Source organism: Phascolarctos cinereus, unplaced genomic scaffold (genome assembly GCF_003287225.1).
Source record: "Phascolarctos cinereus isolate Bilbo 61053 unplaced genomic scaffold, phaCin_HiC Scaffold_3;HRSCAF=262, whole genome shotgun sequence".
NCBI lineage: Eukaryota > Metazoa > Chordata > Mammalia > Diprotodontia > Phascolarctidae > Phascolarctos > Phascolarctos cinereus.
This window is the reverse complement of record NW_027555736.1, coordinates 48308106-48323144: the sequence shown is the minus strand read 5'-3', so window position 1 is coordinate 48323144 and position 15039 is coordinate 48308106. Positions and strand designations below refer to the sequence as shown.

At 48.0% G+C, this 15039-nt stretch overlaps 1 protein-coding gene across 3 annotated transcripts in view; it reads right to left on the bottom strand.

The window, feature by feature from the left end:
* Positions 1 to 795: 795 nt before the first annotated feature.
* Positions 796 to 15039, bottom strand: part of PPCDC (phosphopantothenoylcysteine decarboxylase) — a 56539-nt gene continuing 42295 nt past the window's right edge. For 2 of the 3 annotated variants that reach the window (XM_020994618.2, XM_020994619.2), the window contains 3 exons: positions 13969 to 14097; positions 9800 to 9968; positions 796 to 9442 (listed from right to left, as the gene is read on the bottom strand). In XM_020994618.2, coding sequence (XP_020850277.1) covers positions 9357 to 9442; positions 9800 to 9968; positions 13969 to 14097 — 384 coding nt within the window. In that variant the 3' untranslated portion in view covers positions 796 to 9356. The remainder of the gene's footprint in view (positions 9443 to 9799; positions 9969 to 13968; positions 14098 to 15039) is intronic. The other variant, XM_020994620.2, reaches the window with a different exon arrangement.

The following is a 15039-nucleotide window of genomic DNA, read 5'->3' as shown; positions in this document are numbered from 1 at the left end:
AGACTAGGAAAAGGCAATATGAAATAGCTTTAAATATGAAACCAAGGATTTTGTACTTTATCTTAGAGGCAAAGAGAGCCACTGAAGGTATCTTGGGGGACAGGGGAGGTGTGACACGCTCAGATCTGTGTTTTGGGAATATCAGCTTGGTAGCTGTTGAAGGATGGATTGGACTAGGGAGGCTACAAGCAGAGAGACCAATTAGAAAGCTATTACTGGAGGATGTTAGGAAGCTATTATGTTCTGATCTCAAGGAACCTTAAGGATGTCCTGCTAATCCTCATTATCATCCCCTGAGGAGGAAAGGAACAACTATGTTATCTCCTACAGTGGAAAGCTGCCCAAGATGGAATTGGGCATGGTGCGCGGCACTGGCCGCATGATGTAGTCTCCGTTGAGATTCCCTTTTGGCCCCTGTCCCGAAACACCAGACACGGGGGCTGCTACCTTGGGGTTCTATTTCAGACTGCTGCCAACTTGCTGTGTGATGTTGCCCAAGTTGCTTTCCTTCTCTTTGCATCTAGGGCTTCATCTGAGAAAGGGAACATGTGCTACTTCCTACCTCCCCCTTTTCTGGATATGCTAGTGAGGGTTTCTATGAAACCCTTAAAATTTCTGAGGGTTTTGTCTTTGTTAAGCATGTGACCTAAGGAGAGGCTGAGAGAGAACCTGGCCAGTAGGTCCCTACTCACTAAGTACAAAGCTTTGCCCCCAAAAGTTCTATGACAGACATATCCCTACCTTAGGGAGCTTATCTCTAACGAGGGAGTCATCACACACATATAATACTTTAAGGACACTTTCAACACTGTTTATTAGCAAGTGCAGATTAATAAAATGCAAATGAGGCACACCAGAGGTAGTGTGATATGATGGAAAGAACATTAGATTTGGAGTCAAAAGCACTGCATGGGCTGGAACGCTGACCCTGCCACATATCACCTGTGTGACTCAACAACCCTTTTTGGTTGTTCAGTTTCCCCATATGTAAAATGCAGGTTTAGGATTACAAGGCCTCGATGATCTCTTCCAGCTCTAAATGCCATGGATGTTTGTAGAGATCAAGCCATACAGATTGGAGCCCTCTCCAGCTCCTGTCTCCATGTCTTGGCACTGGCTGCCCTCGGTGCCTGGAATGCTCCTCCTTCCATCTTCCACCTGCTAGAATTCCCAGCTTCCTCCAAGACTCGGCATGACATCTTCGGGAGGAAGCCTTCCAGTCTCCAGTGCCTCCAAAGTTACCTTTTACCTACTCTGTAGGTATCTTACATGTACCTATTTATATATGTCATCTCCTGAGGGCAGGAACTGTCTCTTGCTTTTCTTTGTATCATCAGCTCTTAGCACAGTGCCTTGCACACAGTAGGCACTTAATAAATGCTTGCTAACTGATTTCCCAAGTCATTTTAACCTGCAAAGGCCATTGCAGGTTTAACTCTGTGACCCTATCCAAATCCCACTAATCCTCCCAGGCCTAGATTCTTGGAGTCCATTTAAATCTCCCTTCTCTGACTCCCCACATCACTTAGTCTAGGCCTACATCATACACCACTTTACAGCAGAGATGCTACTAGCCCTTCTCTTAAATAATCCATATTGAAGTTAAACCTTTATTAACTCTCCAGCATTAGTGCAGATTTGCTGGATAATGTCATCCAAGGTACTCTCACGGCCTCCAAGCATATCGTTCCATGTGCCTTCTTTGCTTCTCTAACACTAAGTTCTGAAAGGGCAGGAAGCAGGACTTCTCTCGCCTCCTCTATCTGTAGCCCGTGACACCAGCAGAGTCACTGCCCATGGCAACATCTGGGCTAACGAGAACCCAAAGTGATGTGACTTCAGATTTCTTGTTTGTCTGGAGTGGGATGTGCTGAATCATCCTGAAGAGGGACTAAGTGTCTTAATGCTGCGGCATCATCTGGCATTCAGATCTGTGGCTTTCATATACATACCCTCTACTTCCCATCTAATATACATCTGCAGCCCTGGGCAGTTGGGTGGTTGGGAAGCTAATTAGCAGCAGCCCATCACAGACAAAATCCTCCTGCTTAAGTTACTTTTGCCAGGACTCATGGTCATTGCTCCTTTAAACCGCACCCCCACACACACACCCCGTGAAAAAAAGGAAGCATAGCTCAAGCTATGAGGACAGCAGGCAATGAGTCAGGTGGTAAACAAGAATTTAAATGTTACTATGTGCTAGGCTAGCGCAGCGTGAGGCATACAGAGGCCAGTCTCAAGAGACTAGAAAGCATCAGTCTCAGCTCTACCACTGACTTATCAGTATTTTGATTTCCCCATAATGGGTCAATTCAGCTGCCACTCATGGTCTTTTGGAAAGGTATGGATTGGGCAAGGGGGAGGTGATAGAGATGAAGGGAGGAGGAATAGTCACTGGGTGGATGTGCTATAAGTTCCTTGAAAGAAGATCACTAGCAATTTGGGATATTATTAATGAAGACCCAAAGAACTGCTCTCTTTTTTATTGCTGAGGAGAACTAAGGCATGTAGAGATGAAGGAAATCAGGCAAAACATTTTTTTTAAATGAGATCTACAGGAGAGAGCTAGGTGAATTTGTGATTTTTCTCCTAGAGAAGAAAAGTCTTGCAGGATGGAGGGGCTATTTCTACTAAAGAAGAGCATCAGATGCAGGATAAGACCACCCAGGCCCTGTCATTCACTATCTGCATGACTTTGGGCAAGTTTCCATCCTTGGTAGTGCTGACCCAGCTCATTAAAATTCGGTGTGTTTTTTTGTCTGCTCTTTTCAGCCACAATCTTCTCCCCACTCCCCACCAGCTCACTGCTTCTGTTGCCCTCCCACACCCCTTCACCCCTACATGCCCCCATGCCAGCACCTTCTCCCCTCGCCCCTTTCAGCTTTTTGTGTGCTGCATTCCCCCGTTAGACTGTAAGCTCCTTGAGGGTGCTCCAGTCTGTGGATGTCCCTTCTAGAATGTGGTGTGCAGAACAGAACCCCATATTCTGAAGGTGGTATACCCAGCACACACTGCACCTCCTCCAGAAGCCCTCCCAAACCACTCTGGCCAAAGAGTCTCTCCCCTTCCTCCGAAGCACTAATGCACTGAGAGCATCTGAGTGTTTTCTAACTGCCTCCTTTGACCCCTGGGGGTCTGCATTGATGCCAAGCAGCAAGGTCCACTAAAAAGCGGTGAATTCCCACTCAGAGAAAGGACCTTTAAATCCTGCCTCACTTACTGACCTGTGTGACCTCAAGCAACTTACTTAAAGGTCCCTTCCAGCTCTAAAACTGAATTTTTCACATTCATGGCATAAAATTAATACAGTTTTAACTTGGTGGTTACCTGAGAAGAGCCTGGAAGTAGATGCATAAAACAACAACTCATGTTTATCTAGAACCTTAAGATGTGCAAAGCCCTGTGACATTAGGAGAGTTTAAGTACTGTCTCCATTTTATAGCTGAAGTCAAGTTACTTGCCTTTGGCCAACAACTAGCTTTGAACACACCCTGAGGGAGTGGAGGGGGTATCAATTATTTTATCCACCTGCATCATTTTATCAAGATGAACCCAAGGACCCAATAGCCCAAGTCTGCCTTGTTTGGAGGGAAGGGGACAAATAAATTGTGTTTTGAAGAGATCGCCACTAGCCTGAGGGCACCACAATTCAAAGTTGGGGAGCTGACCACAGAGACAGAAAAAGATTGCAGAAGTCTCACACTGCTAACTCCCATCCCCCTGTCCTACCATCAAACCCCATCTTCCTGCTAGACACAGCAACAAACCATTGCGTTAGAATAGCCCCTATGGAGGAAAAGAAGCTTAACAGAAGTAGAGGCAGGACCTACTGTCACCTAAAAGCTCCCTCTGACTCACCACAAAGTATACACATTTTCCTTTTCTTGTATTTGGGGTTTTTCTAAACACAAATTTATTATCTCTCCCTCACCTTTTCCTCTACCACCAATTGAGCAACAATAATAATAAAACGAGTTAAAGCTGTCATAGCAAATATGTCTAGTCCAGCAAAACAAATTCCCAAATTGTCCGCATTTCACTCTGCATTTTAATTCCATCAGTTCTCTGGCAAGAGGTGGACTGCTGGTTTCTTCTCCAGTGCTCAGGCTTCCTGGTTTATCACTGCATTTATCAGACCTTCTAAGGGGTTCTCTTGCATTTGCAACTTGGTTTTCTAATAGACAGTGAGAGAGGGGTGGCCAGGCTCCTCCGGAAGCACTCACTCCCTTGCAGTCACAGCCCCTCCACCTCTTTTCAGCCTGGCCACAGCTCGGCACATGCTACACATCCATTTGTACTTTTCAGAGTAAAACTACATGGTTCTCTTCAGAACAACCATTTCTTATTTGAGTTGTTTTTTTTAAAGACTCTTCAGGTTATTTTCTCCAGTTTCCTCTCCCTCTTCATTCCAATATTCTCCAAGTCATTTCCAGATGAGGGGCACTCCTCAAACAGTCATCTTCCCTTACTGGAGAAACACTTTTGGGCAGCTCTCATTGACCCTGAAATGCTCCCAAAGGACAGGCTGAGAATCCCCAACCTGAGGTCTGGCAGACGAGGAGCTCAGCACCACTGGACAGAATCACAAGGCCGATCCAAGCTCTCAGCTGATTCCAACTGTCCAGGACCCAAGAGATTATTAGCTCTGCTTCTGCCCTTCCAGGGTATCTCAAAGGCCTTCCTCCCCAGCGTGCACTGCATCTGTCTCTGTTGGCCACCAACCTCGTTGCTTTATGAGACATCAGCAGCTCCCCTTTTGCCCGCACAAAGACGAGGCACCTTTGAACTTTCACTGTGCTTCCAAGAATCCCAATTATCTCATGGGAGTCTGCTACAGGGTTCTGTTATGTAGGTCAGCAGGCAAAGGGGCAACCATGTGATCTGGATAGATAAGCTTGTGGTGAGATTAGCCTGTTCCAGCAAGAGGGCAATGTGTTTGGGAACCACACTTCTGCAAGACAGCTCTGTGAACTTCCAAGCTCTTCAAGGTATCAACTGGTGGCCCCGTGTGGCCCCTGAGACTGGAATGTGCTGCCACTGTACCCGTGCCCACCCACTGCAGCCAGGCCAAGCCTTCCTCTAATGGCAGAAGCGAGGCCCAGGCCCAATGCATTGCTTCAGTGACATGTGCAATGCCTTATAGAAAAGTGTGGCTCTACCAGGAAGCCTTCAGCATACCCAGTCATCCCTCACCAGGGTTTGCTGGTCTGACTCCCCAACTCTTCCCTCACATGCAATTTCTCAACACTTGGTTTATCTGCTGTTCTGGAAACAACAATAAATGCTCAAAGGAAGATGAGGAAAGGGAGAGGGGAGGTAGAACTAGGCACACACACTTATCCGGGACCTTATAAAGAGCTACCTGCCAGATTTCTCAGATAGGCTTTAGGAAAGTTGGATTCTAATAAGGTAAGCGCACTTAGAGTCAGGTCACGGGTTCTACAGGAAGAGGGGTCCATCTGCCCCCCTTTACAGAGACAACTGTAAGAACAACACACAAGCAGGATGCTTTTTTGTCCAATTTCCAAATGCCACTGATTTTAGTGGAAGTGACACTTCGGTACGCTCCCACAGTCCTCTTCTTAACCCAGGCCTTAGTCACCTCACACGCAATCTTTGCTAAGTGAGACTGCTATGACAGCCCTGGCTGGCGTCCCTGCTTGCTCAAAGTCTCTGTCTGTACCAAGGATGCTTTAACTATCCACAGACTGGTCTGCAGATATCTTCCTGAGGGTTCATGAACTTAGGAGAAATGTATATCTTTGTTTAACTATATTAGGTTTTCTTTGTAATCCTTTGCATTTTATGCATTTAAAAACATTATTTTGAGAAGAGGTCTATAGGCTTCTCCAGACTGCCAGAGGAGTTCATGATCCAAAAAAGTCTCAGAAGCCCTGATTGACGCCAACTTTCAAGACTCCTTCAGTTTCCTCATCTCCTACAACACAGGATTAGCTCGGGGGAAGAAGCTGAGCCCAAGTTGAATGACTTGTCCAAGGTCACACTGGTGGTATCACATCCCCCAACTCCAAGTTCAGAGCTCTTTCCACTGCCCCATGAAAATCTCCAATCTTTCAGCTGTTTTTCTCTAATACGCCTCCAAATCAACTTGCCCAATAACCACCAAGCACCTCCCCAACCCAAACAGGCACCTTCCATTCAAGTCAGGCTAGTCTTTACTGTTCATTCTATTGTCATTCCTTCAGATGTTCCTCTTACCTGGAATGCCCTCCTTTTCACCTCCACTCTATGTCAATCCCACCCAGACAAGGAGGTCCAGCTCCATTCCTAGCTGCTCCCCAACCACACCAGCCCTCCCCCTCTGAACTCCAGCTTTAATAGAGCACGTGATTAGATATACTCCAATAGAGCTGTGATCTCATCTTGTGGGTATTGCCTCCAGCAATGCTGGTCAAAATCCCTCTGGGTTCACACTTCCTGTCTTATCTTGTTTCCTAATTTGTGAGTCCTGTCACTCTGGCTAGGCTTTAAGGTCCTCGAGGGCAGGGACCACAGCTAATATTTCTCTAACCCAACAGTACCTAACAGAGCTGAGGGCTTAACAGGTGTCCACTGACACCGTGTGACTAACCAGCTCCAGCTCCCTGTAGGTACAAACAGATCTACGGCTGCTGCCACTGCCAGAGCTCCTCAACGACTCCCCTGCCCTGACGGAAAGTCACAACAGTCATTTAAAAGGACCTTTGTGCTCATATCAGCTTTCCCAGGTAGGGTCCACAGAAGTATAGGAAGGGCCCACATTCACAGAGAACATAACTTCTCTCAATTCTAGGACGAACTCAGCATTAGCTGAGATATTTTGCAAGTCATAGCTAATGCCCTGGGCCTTGGTTTCTCTGTACTCAGAATGCAGCCAAAGCCTTTGGAAGAGAAATGACATCAATAAAAAGGATGACTGAGAAAGAAAGCTAAAATGGTGGCTCCCCCCAGTGACTTTCAGCGCCAAAACTCAAACACAGCCTGGATGCCAGCTGCTTCCCCAATCACCGGACCCTCTTCTCATGCAGCAGTGGGGTCCTCCTGACATTCACCTCCATCTGAGGAACCCCCTTGGGGAATGTTCCTCTCCACAGTTCCAACAGGGCCAGTTCTTAAAATTAGTGCTTTACAGTGGAGGATACTATAATGACCTTTCAGTAATTCAATCAACCACCCTTTTCTTTGCCCATTTAGTGTGGAGATGGGTCTGAAAACAATGCTCTCCGAAGAAGGGTTGGGAAATCAAAGGATGGAGCCTTAACCCTAGAAAAGAGAAGCCACGAGAGTGACACAGGACCGCTGTCTTGAGACACCTGAAGAACAATCACGTGGCAGATGGTGTGGCTCCAGAGGGTGCAGGTCCACAGAGTCCCTGGGCCAAGCACTGAAGAACCAATAAAAGTTGTGTGGAAGCCAATTTCAGCTCAATGGAAGAATCTTCTAAAATGTGGGGAGCTATCCCACAATGCAATGAGCTTCCTTATGAAGTTAGTGAGCTCTCTGGCCTCGGAAGAACACGAATGCTGTGCAGATATGGCACTTGTCTTGGGAGTCAGGAAGACCTGAGTTCAAATGTGATCTTAGGCGCTTAGTAACATAATGTGTGACCCTGGACAAGTCACTTAACCTCCCTTAGTGGTAGAAAAGGAATGTGCATATGCCTGTGAAATTTTCAACTTAATAATTCTTGAGATAAATTCTTGGAGAGAGGAAGAGAGTTTGGAACTAATATTGTCATTTGGAATGACACCTCATCTTCTATTTCATTGATCCATGTGTCCTCTTGCTTCGGATCATTAAGTTGACACTCAGTGTTCTTTCCTAATACTGATTAGGAAGTCAACGTTGTTGTTGATTTGTCTCAAACAAAAGCATTGGATTCTCCCTTCATACTTGTGCCCTAAGATGATTTTATTCTACTGGTACAATTTTATTAAGCAAAAAAATAGAGAAATAAAAGCAGCTGAAAGGGGTACGCTGCTGTGGACAATGCTGATTTCCCCACATGCCTACCCTGATGAGGCCCCTTGGCTACTCTTGGCCAACAAATCTTGTGACTGAATCTTCTGTTATGGTCACCACAGCTCCCACCTCTGGGACCAGAAGTCAGGAACCAACAGTAAACTTCAAGAGGAGAGGAATGAGAACAAGACCTGCCCTACAGTGGAAGGACAAAAAGCAGAGAGTAGCAAGTGGGCTGCTGGAGAAGTTTGGGGTCTTCTCTGCATTTTAGCATAGCTGGCTTTCTGTGTGAGGTATGGGGACTAAGCCCACTGAGTGTGTGTGCTATGGGGGAGGCAGGAGAAAAAGCAGTGATGCAGAAGGAATGGTGAATACAGAGGACCCCAGTGTAGGAGTCCTGGACTCTACTCCTGACATGCCAAAAAGGCTGAATCCCCTGCCTGGTATCTGTGAAGTGAACATTTGAGTGCAAAGTGTGGTAAGGGATTTAATCCTCACCACAAGATTTTCTTTCTCTGGTTTTCACCATCCCCATTCCCTCTCATTTTCCCAAATCTCTTCCTAAAGGGTAGTACAATTGAATACAGGTACTATTTTGATGGAAACACAGGAAGCATTCACTTCCAGGAGGGCCACTGTCCTAGGCATTAAGAATGTCTGCCTAGCCAACCCACACTCTTCCTTGGGCCAGAGTTTATCAGGTAGGGTCAAATCTGCAGACTTTGTAAGTGACCCATAGACACACATTGCAAAGAAGGAATGAATGATATTTTTCATTCCAGTTAAAAAACTGTTGAGGCACTGTGCTGGGCACCATGGGGCTATCAGGAGGTACAAGGCATAATTTCTAGCTTCAAGGAGCTTACAAGAGAGGAAAAAGATGAGAACAGAAACACCAAGTTCCCTGATCTCAAAAGGGGTCTGGGCCCTTGGGCTGCAAACCCAGACACCAACCAAACAGCAAGGGGTTCAGCTGCCCTGTGGATCTCTAGACCAGAATGAGTCTAAAGCCAGCTCTTACACGACACACATAACTCTTTATCACAATTTCCCAACCCTCCAATGCATATGAAACACTGTGATGAACACCCGCTTCCCCACATTTCAGGAAAACAGTCCAAACCCCTATGAGAGACTGTCCTCCACAGAGGCAGTGCTGGGGTGAAGTGGCTGGAGAGGACTGCCATCTGTACCCCCACCGGAGCCCCAAGAGAGAGCCCAACGGCCCCGGATCACAGCTCCTCTGTCCTGGGGCCAATCTGCTCCTGGGAAGGGCACAATGCTCTACACTGGCCCAAGCACCAGACCACTCCAGCCGAGTCTTTGTCAGTGTTACTGCTGCTTCTCCCTGGAAAACTGGCTGAGCACACCTGGTGCGTGAACTGTTTCTTGGGTCAACTCTGGTGCAGCAGCTCCCGCTCCAAAAGGACCTCTTTCACTTTCCCCACAATCGTCCAGACTTCAGCCATGGCCCCCAGACCTGAGGAGCAAAGCCATCCAAAGTGAAACCTAGGATAATGCACAGGCGCTGCAGCCTTGGTGGCCTTTAACGAAGCCACATGCGTATCCCCAGATATCAGAATTGGAAAAGGAGCCAGGGAAGCTGTAGTCCTGGTGCTAACCAGGAAGCCTGTGAAGAAGGTGAACCCTTGCAGAGACCAGCATGGAGCCCACCTGGCCTGACCATCCCAGATCTACCCCCTCCCCACCTCTGTGACATCCCAAGGACTTGAGGCCCCATCTCTTCTGGGATGGGGGTAGAACAAGCTTCCTGGAACAGGCCAAGTGGAACAAGTGGCTGGAGTAGGGCCTGAGTTGGGGGCTCGTGAGGCCTTACCTTCATCTCCACATGCAAGTTTCTTAGCCACACAGGGGACTTCAGTGTAGCCAAAGCCCTTCAGCTGTTCCACATGCTGGGCCGTGATGGGATGCTCCCACATGGCAGTGTTCATGGCTGGACAGAAGAGAAGAGGCTTTGCCCGATCCCAGGCCCGGATGACGCAGGTCTGTGAGGAAGGGGGACAGGGTCATTCAACACTAGTTCTTGCCAGAAGACCTTTGATTCCAGCCAGGTGCCCCCTATCCCCTCCTCAGGCAGAGGCCAGTTCCATCGCCTAGAACGTCTTAGCCTGGCCATATGACACTGCTAGTTAAGGTCTTGTCTCTTAGTTGACCTCTTTGTTTTCATGTATATTAGTCCCTTCAGCCCATAACACCTTCTCCTCTTCCCTTTGCTTATCCCTCAAGGGCTGGCTCAAGCCACACCTAAGATGGCAGCTCCTTTAGATCTCCTAATGCATTTAGGGTCTCTAATCAATCATCTGACACTTAGTAAATACTGTCATACTATTTGTTAACTATTACATGAGGATCACATCTTGTCATCCCTACTTCACAGTGAGTGCCTCAATAGTAATTTTCACTAATTTACCCAGAGCTTTAGAGTCTGCAAAGTGCCTTTCTCACGACCACCTGGGAGGCAGAGAGGCCACCTCTATAACCTGCCCCATATATACAAGGAACCTGAGGCACTGAGAAGTTCAATTACATAGCTAGTAACTGCCCAGATCAGAATTCAAACCCACACCTCCTGACTCCAAGGGCAGAGGTATTTCCACTGTGCCACAGGGCTTTTCTCTTTCCGTCTTTCCACAGTGCCTTGCTCACAAGACGGTATGGAAGCTCAATAATTACTAGGGGATCAGTCTCTTCTCCTCCTAATCTCTCCCCTAACTTTGTCCTCAGCTCTGAGGAGGCTAAAAACTGTGCAGGATTCCCAGTGGGCGACAGGGTACTTGCCCCAGGATCTCAGCTACAGAGTTGAAAGAGACCTTGGCCCTCATTCATCCAATCCTTGCACTTTTCAGATGAGGAACTGGTGATGGAAAGAAATTGGGTCTCACAGGAAACACATGGCAGAGGCAGGATTCAAACCCAGGGCCTTGGGAACCCCCATCCAGTGCTCTCCCCACTGTACTATACTGCCATTCCCTAGAGGCCTCTAGCTAAACCATGAAGGGTCATGGCTAAACTGGTCAGCTAAGCCAGTCGACTGCAAGCCACACAATTAAAGGCAGGGTGTCTGACAGGTCTCCACACCATCTTACCAAACCATAGCCAAAGATGGGTAGAAAACAGGAAAGATTCCCAAAGGAAAAATACTCAAGGGACCAGGGGCTTCTCTGGTAGAAAGGGAGGCTGTGACAGTTCCCATTTATCTATATGTTAAACTTTATAATTCTCTTAACAACTCTGAAAGGGAGATAATGCATTGCAGAGGGAGAGGAAATGACCTGCCACATTCCCATGGCTAGCAAATAGCAGGAGCCATGACTCAAAGCCAGATCTTCTGAGTGCCAGGATTGTCCTCAGGGACACACTGTGTCTAGTGCACAACCCACCACACCACACAAGGTGACACATCACTGCTGGTTTGCAAACTGTTGTTGGTTTTTTTTTTTAAAGATGAGTCTTTTTGTAGTCACACCTCATATGATGTGGTTATTTTAAGTTACAGATAGTACATGCCAAAGGAATTTGGGGTGGGGATGGGGACAGAGAGAGATAGCCACAGACAAAGAAAGACAGCAATATTCTTAGTGAGGATTTCACCCAGAAGGTGGGACTTGAACTAGCCTTTGCAGGCTGGGTAGGATATGGCTAATCAATCAATAGCCATTTACTAAGCACCTACTATATGCCAGGCACTGTGCTAAGTACCAGGGATACAAAAAGAGGCAAAAGAGAGTCCCTGCCCTCAAGGGGCTGGATGGCCCCTTGTTGCAGAATACTAGAGCAGGGGATCTCATTTATGTACAGACTGGACGAGATGGCCTTTGAGGTCCCCTCTGACTCTGAGATCCTGTGACCGGGAGCGCCTCCCTGAAGAAGAGGATGCTCCTCTGTCCAGGGAGCTGCCCAGATTCGTTTTGTACTTCTTCAGTCCTGGCTTCAGGGCCCATGGTGGGAAACAGCGGTCTGTAGGCTGCTTTCCCTGATGGGAAGGCTAAAGCGTGACATGCTGATGAGGCAGTCACTGGTCCTGCTCTCAGGGCTCCAAGGTTCCACCCTGCAGGAGGGGAGGGAAGAACTGCTACCTCCGCAGGCCTGCCTGAAAAGCTACCTCAAGCACCAGAATTTCCCTCCGGTCTCCACCAAGGAAACAACTGAAAGAGGTGCAGGGAGTGAGCAGTTTCAGTTGCATTTCCTCTTGGCTTCCAGCCAAGCTCCTTCTGCAGAACCTGACTGTGGGCCTGAACAAGCCCTTTCCATTTGAATTGGCTGGCCTCAGCTTCAGGACCAGCCACTTAGCACATGCCATTGCTGGCAGAAACACAAGACAACCCAAGCATCTGCTTTAATCTCTGTTAAACCTCAGGCCCCCAAATCCAAGACCTGCTCACAATCACATGGTACACAGAGGGCAGAAAGAACTCATTACCACTATATCACCTTCTGAACAACCCCCCTCCCCAAACAGCAGGACACCTTGTCTCTGCTAGAGGGAAGCTTGCTAGGCCAGTGGGGGGTGCAGGGGTGGGGGGGGAGGTTTGCTCACCAGTTAGAAGATCTAGATTCTGGTGTGGGCCCTGCCTTCCCTGTTCCACTGTGACCCTGAGGACGTCACTTACCCTCTGAGGATCTCAGTTAATCTCTTACGTGGCATGGAAGGAACTCATTGCTACTAACCTAAATGAGGGGATAGGGATAATCTCTGGGCAAAGGCTCTGATCTACTTACCAAAAAATAGGGCTAGATGAACCTAAGGCATGTTAAACTATATTCACTGTTTCATGGCACCTCTTCACACACTATCAAAGTCGGAAGGGACCTCGGAGGCAGCGTGGTCTAGTCAGACTCAAATGAGCTCATCTGCCACAATGGCCCCTAACAAGTGGGCATCCAGTCACATGGCCATGTCCTGCCTGGCCTACACCTTCTGGGTGAAGCCTTCCCTAGGAACACCAGGCTACTCTTTCCAGGGCAGCAGTTCCTTTGAAGCCCTTGGGTCTCTGACAAGCCTCACTTCCTAAAGTCGGCATGTCTTTGCTTTTACTCCCCCCAAAATCAGCTGACACCTCCATTTCTTTCCTTCCCCTCTTTACCATGCCAAAGCTATTCTAACTGACAGAGAATCTGCACCATAGACCAGTGGCTAAAGCTTCAAGTTAAACAGAGAGAGCAGTTGGGCTTTGAGTGAGGGCCGACAGGAAGTAAACACACTTATCTGATCTGACATATGTGTTTTCAGGCCCTACTGATCAAGTGGAGATGAAGGGGGAAGCCCAGAGGGTGGGGAGAAGAGAGGGAAAGAAAGGTGGGGAGTTATAAGATGATAGAAGGAAAGAAATGGCTAGGCAGGGCTGCCCATGTCTGTTTTCCTGGCTACCAGAGAGGTGGAAGGTATAGGATGAGCTCAGAAATCCTGAGCTACTGCGGCCTTAAGGGCTAAGCGAACTGCACTGGGTGTCTGCACTAAGTCTGGCATCAATATGGAGAGCCCTCCAGGGGGCAAGCCTCCAGCCTCTCTGAGGAGGGGAAACTGGCCCAGATCAGAAACAAGCAGGTCAACAGCCCTTGTACTTTCACTCTGATGGAGACAGGGAGTTCTAGACTTTAAAAAAAAGAATGAAATGAGGCACTGAAATATGAGCAAAAGAGAGAAGGGGGGGTGAGAAACAGGGAGAAAGAAGAGAAAGCCATCCAGGATCCAGAACAGAGCATGGGTAAAAGTGACAAGGGATGACATAAGATGCTTTTAACCAGTGTCAAGCTCTTGGTATGTCTGCCTATCACCAGTTATTCTATCTACCTTCCTGCACACAAAGGAGACAAGGTCTGAGGAATGAGTCCCTTCTCTCGAGGCAAGAAGAAGCACCAAGAACCACAGGATCCTGGGCCACCCTTCCTCCCACCACGGAGCCCACTGGAAAGCGAGAAGGCCTGACACCAGCAGGAGTGGCAAGGCCAACTCAACAGGACGGCGGGGCACAAGCGATCACTCACCAACAAGTTGTCACAGATGCCACTGGCCACCTTTCCCAGCGTGTTAGCATCCAGAGGGGCGACTACCATGAGGTCTGCCCATCTCCGAAGGTCAATGTGCAGGACAGGGTCAGAGCGGCACTTCCACATCTGAAAACAGGAAGTCGATTCAATTCAATCCAGCTAACACTTATTAAATGCCTACTGTGCTAGGCAGACAGAAACCCTGACCCTGGGGAACTTACATTCTATCCGGATGTGGAGGGGCGCAGGGGCTGCTGCCTCCACCAACACAGACCAGTAAGGCTTTGACAGGCCACACCAGAAATACACAAGCCTGAGCACAGAGAGAGATCACCCAGCGACAGCACAGGCTGGCGGACCAAAGGCCTTAGAGCAAGTGCTCTTCACCTGGGAAGAACTCTGAGGACTCAGATGGGAAAAAGGACATCTTTGTTTTTACTGACTGCTAACTGAATTCAGCATTTCCTTCAATTATGAACACCTTTCTAAGAAGGACTCGGGCCTCCCTAGACTAGGTACCAAAGGCATCTATGACACAGAAGTTCAAGAACCATCCCTTAAAGAGATGGGGCTGGGAGCCCAGACGTGCTGCACCTTACCCTTCTAGTCCCTTAAATTCAGTTGAGGGAACAGAATTGTGGCATTTCCTTCGACAAAGGGAACATGATGCCTCCATTCAGTCTTGGGTTTGCATTTATTCATGTGCTAGGGGCTGGAGACAACAAAGACAAAAGACAAAACGCCACAGTCCCTGGCCTGGGGAAGCTAACACTCTCCAGCTTTGGGATTTTGACCATCAGGGAAGGCCACTCCCAGTGGGACACTGGGTTCTGCAGCCTCACAGTGCCTGGTTCTCAGAAGCCACCAAAGGAGGAGGAGAACAAAGGGAATGAAAGGACAAGGGAAGGGAGGCAGAGAACACTGTTTAGTGAGGCTGAGGCAACTGCATATTTTGTGCACCAACTAGAATTTTTCTGGGTCTAAAGATTTTAAAAAACTATTGGCAAAGTTGCCTGCAGCTTATACTTTATGGCTGATGAACCAGACTGTGGAATTCCCTGCTGCAGG